Source organism: Podarcis vaucheri (assembly GCF_965113315.1).
Source record: "Podarcis vaucheri genome assembly, chromosome: 11".
Taxonomy (NCBI): domain Eukaryota; kingdom Metazoa; phylum Chordata; class Lepidosauria; order Squamata; family Lacertidae; genus Podarcis; species Podarcis vaucheri.
The window spans coordinates 65,138,725-65,156,199 of NC_138749.1; the positions used below are offsets into that span (position 1 = coordinate 65,138,725).

Sequence of the window (17,475 nt, forward strand, 5' to 3'; positions counted from 1 at the left end):
CTGAACGATGGGGGTGGAGACGCTCCTTCAGGTTTACTGGGCCAAGGCCGTTTAGGGCTTTAAAGGTCAGCACCAACACTTTGAATTGTGCTTGGAAACATACTGGGAGCCAATGTAGGTCTTTCAGGACCAGTGTTATATGGTCTCGGCTGCCACTCCCAGTCACCAGTCCAGCTGTCACATTCTGGATTAATTGCAGTTTCCGGGTCACCTTCAAAAGTAGCCCCACATAGAGCGCATTGCAGTAGTCCAAGTGGGAGATAACTAGAGCATGCACCACTCTGGCGAGACAGTCTGCAGGCCGGTAGGGTCTCAGCCTGCGTACCAGATGGAGCTGGTAGACAGCTGCCCTGGACACAGAATTGACCTGCTCCTCCATGGACAGCTGGGAGTCCAAAATGACTCCCAGGCTGTGCACCTGGTCCTTCAGGGCACAGTTACCCCATTCAGGACCAGGGAGTCCTTCACACCTGTCTGCCCCATTCCCCTAAAACAGTACATCTGTCTTGTCAGGATTCAACCTCAATCTGTTTGCTGCTATCCATCTTCAAACTGCCTCCAGACACTCACACAGGACCTTCACCGCCTTCACTGGTTCTGATTTAAAAGAGAGGTAGAGCTGGGTATCATCCGCATACTGATGGACACCCAGCCCAAACCCCCTGATGATCTCTCCCAGCGGCTGCATGTAGATGTTGAAAAGCATGGGGGAGAGGACAGAACCCTGAGGCACCCCACAAGTGAGAGCCCAGGGGTCTGAACACCACTTTTTGGAAACGGCAGAAGGAACAGAACCACTATATAGCAGTGTCCCCAGCTCCCAGCCCCTCAAAACGGTCCAGAATGATGTTATGGTCGATTGTATCAAAGGCCACTGAGAGATCCAGCAAAATATGGGTTGTTGTCATTCTTGTTTGTGTAGTGGGATTAAAAACAATAGTACCCAAAAAAGTGAGAAACATGCCAAAGTAGTACATGGAAAGTTGTGCTACAAAATGCCAACCAAGCTTTGGCCAACTTGGAGATGAGAGAGAGAGAGAGAGAGAGAGAGAGAGAGAGAGAATTTTGGCAAATGATACAACAGCCCATTCCCCTCTCAAAATGTGGACATATTAAGATCAATCTGAAGACTTATCTAAGGCATCTGCTGCTTTGGGTTTTTGATGGAGGAATGTTTCGCAATCATTCTCCCCAGTACTATTGAAACCTCAAATTTAAGCTCTATTTTTTCATGTATTGTGGAGACTTTAAGAATGACTTTTTCAGGAATGCTCACACTTGAATATACCTGATAAAGAATCAACTGTATACACACATACAGAATAATTTGATGCCTGGATTTCAATCTTGAATTAATTTTCAAATACGACTGTATCCAATTTGGCTGTCCCCCTCACATAAGGGTGGGAGAATGGAAGGTGATTCAGCTGCCTTTCCCAGAGCCTGGCCAGGCTCTCAATTGAAGTACCTTCCCGCCTACTAGAAATAATAACCCGAACTGAACTAAATCTCAATCTTGGGGGGGGGGGGCATTAAGTGGTGATGTCAGGGGAGGAGGACTTTGGATCCAAGCTATTTCCAAAACCCTCCCCCTGACATTCTCAGAACACCCCCTTCAGCCTGACTAACACTGGCAGGGCCAGTCCATCAGATATTCTTGCAGCAGCCCAGAGTGGGCATCAGATTTCCATCAGAAAGGGAGCTCCAATATATCCTATGATCCCAGAGACAGCCTTCCAAGGATCACAGACTGGGAATGACAAACTTATTCCACCCTTTCCAGTTTTGTTTGTCTTGGACAAACTTTACATCTCATTTTCACAAAGACAAAATTAATGTCTGAGGAAATCTGCTGACCAAGATAGTATCAAACAACTGAAAATGTTTCTCATCCCATTTTGAACATGAGTATTATGGTAGTTTTATTTGCATTTTTCTCATATTTAAAGAATCTAAATATTGAGTTAGGTTTCCTAGTTTAGTCATGCACAATGATTCAAGTAGCAAAGATCTAATGAATAATTTCCAATATAAATTTATTATACAAAAAATAGTTTGGTAGCTTTTTCCAGAAGATTTTTTTTTACATAAAAAGGTTTACAGGGTTAAAATTTAAGCATATCCCATCTTTTAAGTATAGTTCATTGTACAAAATGAGAACCACCAATTAAACAAATAGTTTCTGATTAGACAAAGAAAAAAACCACACTGGATATTTTATATTCTTGGCAAGTGTCTGAAACCTCTCATCCTCTCCCATAGCACAAGTAAATTAAGATAGTACCTTAGCAGCAATTGTGAAGTACTTTTATAGTTGAGCATCTTGCATTAACTCCATACATCACGTCTTTAAAAAGCTTGCATAGTCTCTTTTAGCTCAAAACCATGGGCAGTGAAAACAGTTATATTTTCCTGCTGAACAAATTTGGTGAAATCTTTACCAGTTCACCAAAACCTGCCAAAGCTATGTCTGAACATTTAAAAGACATATAAAAAGAATTTAAATACAGCAAAGCTACATAGCTGTGAAAGACTACATGGGTGTCTCCCTCACCAATTCACTTCCAAAGCAGACTGAAAGGTGGCCAATATTAAAAGTGCTTGCAGAGGACAATGACCTGTAAGGTAGAAGGAAGTATACACTATACTCATGTAAGTCTCTTCAAGAGAGTTGTGCATTTAAGTAAATAAATAAAATAAAAATAAATAAAAGTTATTTGGACTTTTCCAACTAATTTTGATCAAGTTTCAAAAGGCACCTGGAAGACCTTTATGAACACAGAAATCGCAGCCGTCTCCTATGGAAGCACTTCAGGCTGAACTTGTTCGATTCTAGCATAGAAGATCCATTGTAGACCAACAGCACCGACATCCTCTGTGCATAAGTGAGGTTCTGCAGGAGCTGTCAACAAATCAAGAAAGAAGGCTCCATTACAAAGAGTCTGTCCATTGCCAATCACATTTGTTTCTTAGTCAATATACACCAGTACTTTCCACATCAGCCACAGTCCGTTTCTCAGGAACAAAATGCTATCTTACTTTCTCCTTTTTGGCACATATGCATTTTGGTAGTTACATATTAACACTGCATTTTAACGTTTCAGACCTTAAAACATAATAATCACAATGGGTTGGAGCCAAAGGTTTCCTTTTTATCAAAAGAAGTCCTTCCATAGGCAAACTCCCTCTGCCAAAGGAAGAGAATCTCTGGATCCCAGTCCAGCATAATTAAATGCTTGCCAAAATGAAAATACTAACCTTCCCCCTTAATATTTGCAGGGTTAGGATCCCCCTCAGGAGGAAATTCCATGGGGCCAGGACCAAAATTGGAGGACCTGCTTCAGCCTCCTTTATTTGATATTATAAAGAGATGGAATTAAATCAGAGCTGCCTACAAGTCTCAAAGAACAGAAGCATTCAAAGGGTTATGATGCTGCTTCCAGTATGAAAATCCCCAAGCATAAAGGATTTTATAAAACCATACCTATGCATTGGATTGCACTTGGGATGTCAATGAATAGACTGATTTAAAACAGGTTTTAGATGTTCTGGAAAATGTTCCCATCAATATTATGCATCATCAGGGGGTTTGGGCTGGGTGATCATCAGTATGCGGATGATACCCAGCTCTTCCTCTCTTTCAAATCAGAACCAGGGAAGTTATTGAAGGTCCTGTGTAAGTGTCCGGAGGCGATTGGAGGATGGATGGCAGCTAACAGATTGAGGATGAATCCTGATAAGACAGAAGTACTGTTTTGGGGGGACAGGGGACGGACTGGTGTGGAGGACTCTCTGGTCCTGAATGGGGTAACTGTGCCCCTGAGGGACCAGGTGCGCAGCCTGGGAGTCATTCTGGACTCACAGCTGTCCATGGAGGTGCAGGTCAATTCTGTATCCAGGGCAGCTGTCTACCAACTCCACCTGGTACGCAGGCTGAGACCCTACCTGCCCGTGGACTGTCTCGCCAGTGGTGCATGCTCTAGTTATCTCCCGCTTGAACTACTGCAATGTGCTCTATGTGAGGCTACCTTTGAAGGTGACCCAGAAACTGCAATTAATCCAGAATGCGGCAGCTGGACTGGTGACTGGGAGTGGCAGCCGAGACCATATAACACTGGTCCTGAAACACCTACATTGGTTCCCAGTATGTTTCCAAGCACAATTCAAAGTGCTAAACAGCCTTGGCCCAGTATACCTGAAGGTTATACCCACATTGTTCAGCCCAGACACAGAGGTCCAGCTTTGAGGGCCTTCTGGCGGGTCCCTCACTGCAAGAAGTGAGGTTACAGGGAACCAGGCAGAGGGCCTTCTCGGTGGTGGTGCCTGCTCTGTGGAACGCCCTCCCACCAGATGTCAAGGAAATAAACAAGTACTGTACCTGACTTTCAGAAGACATCTGAAGGCAGCCCTGTTTAGGAAGTTTTTAGTGTTTGATTCTATTTTTAATATTCAGTTGGAAGCCGCCCAGAGTGGCTTGGGAAACCCAGCCAGATGGGTGGGGCATAAATAATAAATTGTTGCTGTTGTTTGAATAAAGAATTGTAAATAACGTAGAGTGATAACCAACTAAGTCATACTCAGACGTACTTTAAGGCAACTGATTTTCATGGGTCTACTCAGAGTATCACTACTCTGTCACGCATAGCACCCACATAAGTACGCACCTTTGGTGTAATAAGGAAGTACTGAGAAGTGCTCGCTTTGCAAGCCGTTTCAACCACTACATCAAAGACTCTCCTTTCATTAACTGGGTCCATTCCCTGCAAAAGAAATAAACATGTTAACATTTTCTCTCCTGCTAATGAATACAGTATACCCTTTCATGTGCTGGCATATGTACCTGATTTATTTCATCCACCACTCTGAAGGGGCATCTGTTGAGTTCCTGCAAAGCCATCAGGTACAGCATCGTCGAAACACTTCTCTCCCCTCCACTCTGATGGTGTGGAGTCAGTTCGTGAAGTTGGGTGCTACTGCGAAACTTGACTCTAATCCGAATCCCGTATTTGTCATATTCCTCCTGTCATAACAGGATAGCAGTGTTAGAGATCTGCAAGTTGGCACATAAGGTAAAGGTAGACCCCTGACCATTAGGTCCAGTCGTGACCGACTCTGGGGTTGCGGCGCTCATCTCACTTTATTGGCCGAGGGAGCCAGCATGTGGCCAGCATGACTAAGCTGCTTCTGGCGAACCAGAGCAGCGCATGGAAACACTGTTCACCTTCCCGCCAGAGCGGTACCTATTTATCTACTTGCACTTTGATGTGCTTTCGAACTGCTAGGTTGGCGGGAGCAGGGACTGAGCAACGGGAGCTCATCCCGTCGCGGGGATTTGAACCACTGACCTTCTGATCGGCAAGTCCTAGGCTCTGTGGTTTTAACGTACAGTGCCACCCATGTCCCTAAGTTGGCACATAGTCATGTACAATAAATCAAAGAGAGAAAATGCTGCTATCACATCAAATCAAAAGCTTATTTGCTTTCATTTCCCATCTTCTTGGCACTCAGTGCCATACATTTATTCCTGTCTCCAGGAGGCAGAGAAATACAGTAGATGTAACTATGGTTTGTCATTCAGACAGCATACCAAACCACAATTAATACCAACTCCCCCCCCCAAACTAACTTCAAATCATGGACCGGAGTCTTGTTTCAGCTTTATCTAACAACCCAATCCCAATCCCAACTATGCTCCAGTACTAGCATGAAAAAACACAAGCACACTTGCAGCAGTGTCAAACTGAGCCTTAACACAATACTCCTGTTATGGAAGAGACTGCTTTTCCACTCAACAGGCAGGAAGGGGCACTTGCACAACATCTTTCCCAGACCATCTGGAAGCCAAAGGCTGTGCTCACACAGCAGCACAAACCAGCACTAACATTTTGTAATAGCAAATAGGCACTTCCCTTCTGCTCCCCAACTGCTAAATTTTGACTAGCAAAATACTTGCCAATTATGATTCATGGAAGGTGGTGGATGCAGGGCTAACACACACGGTTTGTGTGCATGTGTAATGCATTTCCATGTGGTTGCAGGGATTTCCATCAGTGAGACTCGGGCCAGAAGGCAGGCTTTACCTCCCCACAGGGGACTCCCAAAACACAGCACTTCCCTTATCCCCATAGGAGTGCAAGCGAGAAAGGAAGACTATTGAGGTTAAACTGCCCCTGCTGTTTCCTGGTCTGAGTTGATGGTCTGATTTCTCCTTCTCAGTTGTATCCTACATATGCTCATTCCAAACCAAGCATTGCCAATGTGTTCTCTGGGGCCGACTCCAAAGTGAGCATGTTCTGCCCCTTTCATCTAAATAAACCTACTCAAGGTCTCAATTCCTAGTGCAGAGCACTGGGAACTACTTTTTATGTATTTGAAGTGTTTAGATGCTCTGAAAACACTTAAATAAAACTTCTGCTTGCCAGGGTTTGGTATAGAACATTATTGTTAATGCCAGTCTGGAAACAAAACAGTTTATACTTCCCAAGAAAGCCTGCCACTACGTTCCAAGAAATGTTTCAAAAGTGACAACATGAGAAAACAACTGGGTATTCCTTATTCTTTAATATAGGCGTGAAGATTCAGATATCCAGATGGAGAAGTTTCCTCTCAATCTTAGACAAAATGTAACACTGATAATCATACCTCGTTTTCTGTATGTAGGTCCACTTCCCCGGCACACTGCATGGAACTAAAAAAGCCACTGAACTTTTCATTAATTTGCTCAACTAGCTGTTTCAAAGGGTTTAGCCACTTTTCCTTAGCCTAAAAAGAAAAAAACCACTCATGTTACGAGGAGCAATTTTACAGCAGATACACATCTTTGTGCTGCAGCAATCAGGAGGTTAAAGTTTTAAATATGCTCTTTATTAATGGTGTCCCTAAACACCATCTGACACATGGGTTAGAAGGTGCATGTCCACCAATGTGCTGCGCCAGCTGTGATCCAGGGACTGGGGGTGGGGGAAATGAAGAGGGGAGGCTACACTGCCAGTTGCCCCCCCCCCCGTGGGAAACAAGAGTGCCAGGCAGAGGCTGTGCTGTGTTGACACTAGACCTGCGCACTGAATGCCAGCATGTGCAGGGTGTGCATGAATGGATATTCTCATCAAGTTGTCTTGGTTGCTGAAAGCCCCAAAGCTGTGCAGGTCAAACACAAAGTATGCTCCTACCAACTTCACTCCCATTGGCCACACAGACCTCCTGATGTGCATGAAGCCACCCCACTGCACATGGAAGCTACTCAGTGGCGACCGGATGCCATGTGCTATCCATGTTACCATGGATGGGTGCTAGGACTGTGCTGCCATGCTATGGCAGTGGGGGGTGGGGGTGGGCGTTCCACAAGTCCTTAGTCCTGTGCTCCAGCTGGCTGAACCTGCCGGCGGCAGTGTGTACTCGGCTTGCGAGTTACCTGCCTCCGTGTACCACTGCCATTCATATACCTCTTGCAAGGATGGATTTGTAGACTGTACTTATTATGATGATTTATTAGAAGGCCAACAGCTATTTATACACTCCCCTATATTATAATGCCTTATGGAGTGAAAATAATGGCAATAATAACCAATACACATAATACCTGTGAAATATTCTGCCTATAGTCATCCAATTCTTTTTTCTTCTCCTCCAGCTCCGCTGTCACCTGCGCTATTTCTTCTGTCCTTTTGTTACATTCCTCCACAACCTGGCAGGAAGACATGACTCTCTTTAAGAGGCGACATCTTCCAAGTGGACAATACAGACGTTTTACAATCCAAATCCAAAGAAAGAAAACTACAAGGCCCATTACTTGTTGAAATAGAAAACAGACACGGAAACCTGGTTACACAGTCACAATACAAAATACATTTCTAGCTCAAGTGAAAAGAATATGAGGCAACACTGCACTTCTTACTGGGAGAACCTCAAACATTCAATAGCAGCACAGCTGTTTATTTAAAACTGGATCGGCCTCCATCAAATATAAAAATGGGTGGGTGGAGGGCCTGACTTTTAGGTGCAAAGGGAGCATGAGGGTGGAGAGGTGAACAATTCTGCCTTTCCTCAGCTCCCCACAGCACATCACCCAAGACCAAGGGGCATTAACCAAACCAGTCTTATCATTATCATCAATTGTACTTTGAGCCAAAGCTAATTCTCTCCACCCTCCCCCTGCAATCGCTGTTTTTTTCTTTCCTCTTTTTAAAAAATCAGAAGCAGCCCAGAACACAGTGGTCTCTGAGAAAAAAGGCTATTTAGAATTCTAATAGATTCAGAATATGGCATTTTACAACACATTGTTCCTGCTGCTTAGCTTATTATTGTTGTTATTACTAAGCAACGTAGTACAGTGTGGGAGTTAAATACTGGGGATACATACTGAAGCGCTGAGGCCTGTGAAACAGGAAGCTCTTGATTTCTCCTCATTCAGCAAAGTGTCAATTTCATCCAGTGTGTTTGGAAGAGCAAGGAATGCCTAAAAGAAAGGACCTTGGTATCAATGCCAACAACCCTGCAAAAACCTCGATTAGGATTTGAATAGAAATTGCTCCTTCATATGTATTCTCTGTCTTCTCCACGCAAAGGACCTACCACTTGCTTGTTCGTCCTCTTGCTTTGGACATAGCCAAAGAAACCTTTTATTATTATTTTTGACCTCTCTTACAAGCCTGAACTCATTCTGCGCTTTAGCCAGCCTCACCTTCCCCCTACAACTGTTGGCTACTTGTGATTTCCCCCTTCTTCCATTTCTTATACACGCCCTTAATTCTCAGCTCCTCTGTAAGCTCCTTATGCAGGAGTAGCAGGAAGCATTCTATGGGCTGTGCCTTCCAAAGGCTGCCTGGAGTGTTCTAAGGTCTGCAACAACCCAATAATCCCCCCCCCTTCCACAACACATTTTAAAAAGGTATTGGATGTTAATCAGCCAAAGGCCTGGTTAAAGAGGAATGTTTCCACCTGGCGCCTAAAGTTGTATGATAAAAGGTGCCAGCTGAACCTCCCTGGGGAGAGCATTCCACAAATGGGGAGCCACTGCAGAAAAGGCCCCGTTCTCATGTTGCCACCCTCTGGACCTCTCAAGGAGGAGGCACACAAAGAAAGGCCACAGAGGATGATCTCAGGGTCCTGGTAGGTTGATATGGGAGAGCCGGTCCTTGAGGTATTGCACTGCTGAACTGTTAAGGCTTTATGGGTTAAATACAGCACTTTGAATTGGGCCTGGGAACTAGTGCAGTCTATATTGTTTCACATAAACTTTTTGGAAATTAAGCAGTACATAAATTCTGTTTAATAAATAAATCATTATAATAAAGGAAGCCTTGTTGGGAATTACATTAATGATTGATAATCTGCTCTTTATTTTAACTGTAACTAATATTTATAGATATGATCAAAATTTTTCTGAGATTGTAAAATATTTATTCTGGTACAATCAAACCTAAATGCCTCCATCATTGTACATTTCGGCTTCCAAATGCTGAAAACCCAGAAGTAACTGCTTTGGTTTTCGGAAGCCAAATGTGCTACGCGGCTTCAGTTTTGAGTTTCCCTATTGTATTGAGGCTTCTGCTTTCAGTTTTTGGTTTTTGAACATTTCGCAAGTTGAATGGTCTTCTGGAACAGATTACATTCAAAAACTGAGGTTCCACTGTACAATAGTTAATGTATATTAACTATTGTATATTCTAATGTTATTCTAGTACTAGCTTATTCTAACAATAATAAGCTAATATTAACTAATGTATATTCTGCTCTGGTCAGACCACACCTGGAGTACTGTGTCCAGTTCTGGGCACCACAATTCAAGAAGGACACTGACAAACTGGAACGTGTCCAGAGGAGGGCAACCAAAATGGTCAAAGGCCTGGAAACGATGCCTTATGAGGAACGGCTAAGGGAGCTGGGCATGTTTAGCCTGGAGAAGAGGAGGTTAAGGGGTGATATGATAGCCATGTTCAAATATATAAAAGGATGTCACATAGAGGAGGGAGAAAGGTTGTTTTCTGCTGCTCCAGAGAAGCGGACACGGAGCAATGGATCCAACCTACAAGAAAGAAGATTCCACCTAAACATTAGGAAGAACTTCCTGACAGTAAGAGCTGTTTGACAGTGGAATTTGCTGCCAAGGAGTGTGGTGGAGTCTCCTACTTTGGAGGTCTTTAAGCAGAGGCTTGACAACCATATGTCAGGAGTGCTCTGATGGTGTTTCCTGCTTGGCAGGGGGTTGGACTCAATGGCCCTTGTGGTCTCTTCCAACTCTATGATTCTATGATTCTATGATATACACTGATTAATAATAATGAACGTGATTCATTAAATAGGCAATCAGTATTTATAATTATAATTATTATTTAATGAATTATTAATGAATTTATAATCATGCAATACTATATACTAAACTATATTAGAAATCTATTATGGCAATGAAATATGCATGCAGGGAGGGGGGGGGAAGGCACCCAAGGCTGCTTTGCCCAGGCTGAAGCCAAAGGTGAATAAATAGAATATAAGTTTTCAGAGTAAAAAGGCTGTTTAGCTTTATGTTTCACGCATTGTAGCAAGACAAAGAAGAAACAACACTGGAAAAATTTCGGATCCACTAATTACTAAATCACAGGGGTCAGTTTCCCCCATTAACAATAATAGGACCCCAATACACTCTTTCAGGGAAGTGTTATTGTGTTGTAATGTTTATAAAAGGAATAATTCTGAAAGCCCATTCGCACCTCTTGGAAGTGTGCCATTATCCTGTGTCAGCTGAAGTGATTATAAAATGTTGTTTTCACCATAAGATGCCAGTATATTTTTGTTTCGTTTTTTAATCTAACCTATTAAAAGAACCCCTAAAACAACAACCCCACATAAAAAAAAAACAATGTCCACATCAAAACTACAAGATCTTCTCTGGTAGGGAAATCACTACTGTTCCATTTCATAACTTTGAACGGGCACAGCATAACATAAGAAAAAGAGAAAAAGTCCAAAACAAAACCCCAGGATCACTTGGTCTGTAATTTGAAAAGCTTTATTTGCTCCAGAGGGGCTACTTGGCGTGCAAATTTCATAAACTTCTCACAAAAGATAAAAAGGCATTTAAAAATAAAATCCCATAATAAAGCACAGAATAAAGCGTCAACCCCCACCGCTGCCGCCAAATCAGACCACCTCAGACTGAGCCAGGCTGTTTTCCAAAGTGCCAAACTGGGATCAGAGCAGACTCTTATTTATCATTTATTTTATTTACAGGATTTGTATCCTGCCCTTCATCCAAAAAGGCTATCTGAGTGGCTTAAAGGTAAAGGAAAAGGGACCCCTGACCATTATAGAATCATAGAATCATAGAGTTGGAAGAGACCACAAGGGCCATCGAGTCCAACCCCCTGCCAAGCAGGAAACACCATCAGAGCACTCCTGACATATGGTTGTCAAGCCTCTGCTTAAAGACCTCCAAAGTAGGAGACTCCACCACACTCCTTGGCAGCAAATTCCACTGTCAAACAGCTCTTATGGATTCAAACTACAAGAAAGCAATGGAGCAATGGATTCAAACTACAAGAAAGAAGATTCCACCTAAACATTAGGAAGAACTTCCTGACAGTAAGAGCTGTTCGACAGTGGAATTTGCTGCTAAGGAGTATGCTTGGCTGCTCCTTTCCGCTGTATAGTAAACTTCAGAAGAGCATGATCACTCGCGCCTAATGATCCTTCCACTTCTACCTCACTAACCAGGTCATCAACATTGGTTAGGACCAGATCTAAAATGGCTGTTCCTCTTGTTACTTCTCCCACTTTCTGGACAATGAAGTTGTCTGCAAGGCCAGTGAGGAATCTGTTTGACCTTATGCTCTTGGCTGAGTTTGACATCCAACAAATATCCGGGTAATTGAAGTCCCCCATTACTACTATCTCCCTTCCTTTTGCATGCTTGGCCATCTGTTCCAGGAAGGCATCATCTATGTTGTCAGGGCTGCCTCAGGTCTCAGCTCACAAAAGACCAACACCAGGCTCTTCTTATATACAAGGATGTTTATTGCAGTTCATTATCGGTTCCACAACCGGAGCGCGCAGCCCCGCGTCTCTTAGGCTAGACGTTTGAAGTCCCCTCTGAATCAATCCCGCCCCTACACCAGCTTAAGAGGCTTGTGCTAGTCCACCTCTTCCTGTCTTTCCTTTTCCGCAGGGTCTTTCTGCCCCCCTGGGTTCCTTCCCTCCCGCTCTCTCCTGAAGCGGATTCCTCAGATGCCTGCTCCCCCCTCCTTCGTGCTTTGGGGCCAGGCTCCTCCTCCGGGCTCTCTCCATTTCCGCGCGCCTCCACATTTGAACTTGGCGCGCGTTCGCTACCCCTGACCTTCCTCTTGACACTTACACTACTCCCTGTACTACTCTCCGCCTTTTCCGGCAGGACGCCCTGCCCCGATCTCCTTCCCCTGTCTCCATCCTGCTCCGCTCCGTGTGTCACACTGGGAACTCCACTCTCTTCACTTCGTTCCTGCTGGGAAGCCGGCCCCGATCTCCCACTCCTACTCGGGGTTTCCCTGCTGCTTCCCTGCTCCTGGCAGGTCCCCCCTGTGACCCCCCTTGGCCTGACTAGGGGCGCCCCCTTCTGGGAATCCTCCGATTCACTTGAGAGACTCATGGAAGACCTCAAGTCATTGTCATCCTCACTGTCCTTGGATTCTTCCCCATCGCTCTCAGTCTCCCCCCTCACCTGTGCCTCTGTCTCTGAACCCCTGACATATGTCCTCCGTTTGGCTTGGGGATCTATAGTAAACTCCCACAATGAGGTCTCTGTTATTCTTCTCTCCCTTAATTTTGACCCAAATGCTCTCACTTTGGCTGTGAGGTTCTAAATCTTGGATCTCTTCACAGGTATACACATCCCTGACATATAACACCACTCCTCCTCCTTTCTTGTCTGGTCTGTTTCTCTGAAATAGATTGTATCCCCCCATTATTACATTCCAATCGTGGGACTTATCCCACCAGGTTTCAGTGATGAAGTGTCAGGGAGGATTTAAAATTTACAGTGTGCTGTGCGTTGGAAGGAGAATTACATGAAAATGATAGATCAGTGGTATTCAACACCTGTAAAATTAGCAAAGATGTACAGAACTGCTCCAAATGTTTGTTGGAAATGTAAAAAGGCAGGCATGTTCTACCATATGTGGTGAACGTGCAAGATAACAGAAGCATTCTAGGAAATATTTACAATGAGTTAAAAAAATGTTTAAAATAACATTTGGAGGAAAACCTGAGGCTTTTCTACTAGGTCTTCTAAGTGCAGAGATTCCAAAGGAGCAGAAACAACTATTCATGTACGCAACGACAGCAGTGCGAATATTACTGGCCCAGAGGTGGAAAGACGATAAAGTTCCGACCAGAGACAAATGGCTGATGAAGATGATGGACTACGCCGAAATGGCAAAAATGACTGGGAAAATCAGAAACCAGGAAGAGAACTTTAAGAAGAATGGGGAAAATTTACAATGTACAGTGGTACCTCGGGATGCAAACAGGATCCTTTCCGGAGCCCCATTCGCATCCTGAATGGAACGTAAGACGTGACAGCGCATGTGCAGGTCACGTTTTGCCGCTTCCACGTGTGATGTTATTTTGAGCGTCTGCACATGCGGCAAAACCCGGAAGTAGCATGCTCCATTACTTCCGGTTGCCGCAGCGTGCAACCTGACAGTGCTGAACCTGAAGCACATTCAACCCGAGGTCTGACTGTACTTAAGAGAACACTGCAAACAACTAAAAACTTTGGCAGGATTTGAGTAATGCTTGTAATATACAAAGAACTATGGTAAAAATGGATTCTTTGTTAAACAAATAGAGAAAACAAGGGAGACAGTTGGGGGGGGGGAGAGATTGATAATGGTAACCATGGAAGGGCAGAGGGGAGTCGAAGGATTCAGGGAATCCTAAATGATGATGTTGATGTATAATGTTTGAATTCAAATTGGTTATGTAAAACTCAATAAAAATAATTTTTTTTAGAAAATAAGTTTTTGAAGTGTCTTCAAATATATGGTAATATGAGGTGTACTGATGACTTTGAAAACATTTTCCTATTCATTTTCTTGAACTGTTCTAAAAGATAACAGGCACTTCGGAGCAGAGCAAAAATGGTCCTATGTGATTGTGCAACAGTTTCCATCAACAAAAGATGGCTCCGCCTGGGGTTTAGTTGTGTGTGTGTCTGTGTGTCAGTCCTTTGTTGTGGCACTTACGTTGCTGAAATGTTCTGGAATACTTTGATCTGGACGAAGGTTGCAAGCTTGCCTAGCTTTCCCCATTAAACCTTTACAGTTCTCCAAGAGGGCGCGTCTCCTTTCATCCAGCTCCAAAAGCTGCTGCTGTAATAGACAGAGGGGGGGGGGGAGGCAGTATTATTATTTTCATGAAAAACTCAGCAAAATGTTGACCAAAGCAAGGCCTTCAGAATTTGGGAGGAAGGGCAGGCTATAAATTCAATAAATAAATAATTACTCTGAAAAACTAAAAATGGAGCCACAAGTCGAAAGGCCCCAGGGAGGACACCAGCCGGGTGCGGAAGGGAGGGCTCATTCCTGTGGAGTCTGCGCTGCCATCAAGACAGAAGTCTGAGGGAAGCACTACCTGGCAGGGTCTGCCTTCCTGGCTCTGAGGGAGCCAGAATCAGCACAGACCTTGAAGGCCTTGTGCTTGAGTTGGCTCTTTCCCTCCTGCACTTCAGGCCTTCCCACCCTGAGCAAAGGGACAGTCCTACGACTGATTTTCGTAAGCCATTCTAGGACCCTTTCTGGTTAAAGAGTGGGGCACAAAATGCCTTAAGTAAATACATCATCTGTAGCATTGTAGATAAACCCTTAAATAATTTTTCAACACCTGCAAGTGTTATTCAACCTACATCTCACAACCTAAAAATAATTGTGTGAATTAGTCCACAAAGCTGTTTCTCACACAAACTTTTTCCACAAGATAAAATCTAGACCCATCTCAATGGAGGAAAACACATCTATTTGGATTTCCAGCGTTTATTTATTTCACGCATACGCACACAGCCCGGGGTGTCCTGGCCTAGGACTTCTAGCACACTATCACTGCACAGCGTGTGGTCGCTGGCGAGTTGTGCCCGGCCAAGGTGAAGAGCAACCTGACTTCTGCCCCAGGCCAAGACAGCAAGCGCTGTGAGGGAGGCTGCCATTGCGGCCTCCTAGGAAGAGAAGCGAGAGGAAGACTAGCCGGGACCAGAGAAAGAGCAGCTGCAGGGAGCTGCCAAAGCGAATGCCAGACTCCAAGAGCAGCCACCCCGGGATGGCAAAGCAATAGGGTAACCCGTGCTGATCCCCACCCCGGGCCGGGGAAGACGGCTGTTGTGTGTACTCCAAGAGAGCTGGCCAATTTGCCACAAGTACCATCTGATCTGAATATCCAGGAACGTCAAGCATTGGCACGGAGCTTGCTTGCTTTTCTTCCCCTCCTTTCCCCCCTTGCTATCTCTCGTCTGTGAGAAAGTGAGCCAGTGGGGTGTAGTGGCCAAAGAGTCCATGAAGCTCCCTGGGTGGCCTTGAGCCACTCGCTGTGTCTCAGCCTAACCTCACAGGGCTGTGGCAAGGATAAAATGGAGTAGAAGAAAACTATGGAGGAAAGGTGGGCTATAAATGCCATAGATAAATCAATAAACCTAAAGGCACAGACCAGTCTGATCTATTAATCTCTGTACAGCAACATATTCATCCACAGAAGGCATTTCAGAATCACAGGAGAGAGAAAAATGCCCAAGCTTCAAGGGTTAGGAAGCAGCTCACAGCAAGAGGAGCTGCCATCTTCCCTTTCCCCACTTGCTCCTGCTTTTACCAGCAGCTTGGCTGAGCCGCCAGAACTGTGCTGTGAATAAGGCAGCAGGGCCATCAGCTGGGGGGGGGGGGGCATTCAGGTCATGGAGGAACTGATGAGACACTGCCAGAACTCTGCTAGGCTCCAAACAGTCACGGACAACATCAAGGTTCAGCCACTTCTCAGAAGTTGTTTCGATTGTTGGGAGTGAATCAAATACGTAACTAAGAATTAGTGCCCGAGTTTGCTTTTTTCCTCTTCCCTCCCAGTCATGTTTCCTTTTGTGTTATGAGTTTTAGGTTGTGAGCCCAAGGGCAGAGATTGTATAATTATGGATTCCCGAAAGCCCCTCTGGAAGACTTTTTGGGTTGAAAAGCAGGTTACAAATCAGGAGTTATTAATACGTTTGTCTCTCCAGATGTTGAACTCATAACTCCCATCCTCTTTGCTCACTGGCAACGCTGCCTGGGGCTGATGGGAGCTGGAGACTAGAGGGTCTCAGGTTAGCTACATCCGGTATTAATGCTGCAAACAAACCAACCAACAAACAAACAATGCACTATGGTAGCTACCAGACTTCAGTATACCATTCTTGTTACAGAGGAAATCAGGAGTCAGTAAGTGCTGTGAGGACACTCTGGCAGGAGTTCTGCCTCGCCCTTCGCACTAGAGATGCCGCTGGCTCAGGCACGCTCAGGCACGTGCAGCCCCCTCCCTGTGAGCTGCTGCTCCTAGTGAAACAGGGGCAGAGAAATTCTCTTATCTGCCAAAAGAACAATTTTCTGAAGGGTAAAACATGCATCATGCTGGACTATCTAAAATAATAATGATAAACTTAGTCTTTAGGATAATTATTCTTTCTGCCTGTTCAGAAAGAGATATTTGGCAGAGTATTGGTATTTCCTCATATGTCTTATTTGACTCCATTAGGAGTAAAAGGATGGGAGTCTACTGAAAAATAGCCAGTGACTAACACTTCCATGCAGAACTGAGCTGAAAAGATTGCCACTCTAACAGTATTCCAAAACTTTTAATTATGAAAAATAACACAGAAGGAAAATATGATTGTTGTGTTCTTAAAATTCATTCTAAAATAAATACTGCAATGTATGTTCTGAACAGTACTTGGTGGGTTTTTCTCCCCAAATGTGCCACGGCACGTGTTCCAAAAAATAAAATAAAAATCAATTAATCCAAACAAGACAATTATCAAGTCTCTCTCAAAACAGTTGTCAAACACAGAGGCGGCTGGGCCAATTATCTGACGGGCAGATGGGGCTACCAATCCTCCCTACTGTTCCATATGGGTCACACACAAACACAGTTGCCTCTCACATTTATTAAGAAAATTAAATAACCAAAATTGCTTAAGATAAATATTAGAGTTCTTGATCTAAGGTGCTATACTGAACAAGAAAAGCACATAAAATCTGCTAATGTGCATGTGTCATTTTTAAATGTTCATGAATGTTAGCAAGGAAAACATATTCTAATCTAAGAGATAATGTTTTACTTTTCTTATGAATCACTGTGCTGACAGAACCCACATATGCAGCATTTGTCTCCCACAGAAAAAGGCTGAATTGGATTTTGCCTGTCTGCCACTACTTGTACAAAGCCTTTTTTAAAGACCATCAGCACAGTTCACTAACAAAAGAAGTTAATTGCTGCTAT

At 44.1% G+C, this 17,475-nt stretch overlaps 1 protein-coding gene across 1 annotated transcript in view; it reads right to left on the bottom strand.

Moving 5' to 3' along the window:
* Positions 1-2,021: 2,021 nt before the first annotated feature.
* The window catches only part of SMC5 (structural maintenance of chromosomes 5), a 49,132-nt gene continuing 33,678 nt past the window's right edge, over positions 2,022-17,475 (bottom strand). Inside the window, exons 18-24 of the mRNA XM_082241696.1 lie at positions 14,214-14,339; positions 8,360-8,455; positions 7,580-7,684; positions 6,643-6,762; positions 4,841-5,020; positions 4,665-4,760; positions 2,022-2,902 (exon numbers count right to left, since the gene is read on the bottom strand). Coding sequence (XP_082097822.1) covers positions 2,771-2,902; positions 4,665-4,760; positions 4,841-5,020; positions 6,643-6,762; positions 7,580-7,684; positions 8,360-8,455; positions 14,214-14,339 — 855 coding nt within the window. The 3' untranslated portion in view covers positions 2,022-2,770. The remainder of the gene's footprint in view (positions 2,903-4,664; positions 4,761-4,840; positions 5,021-6,642; positions 6,763-7,579; positions 7,685-8,359; positions 8,456-14,213; positions 14,340-17,475) is intronic.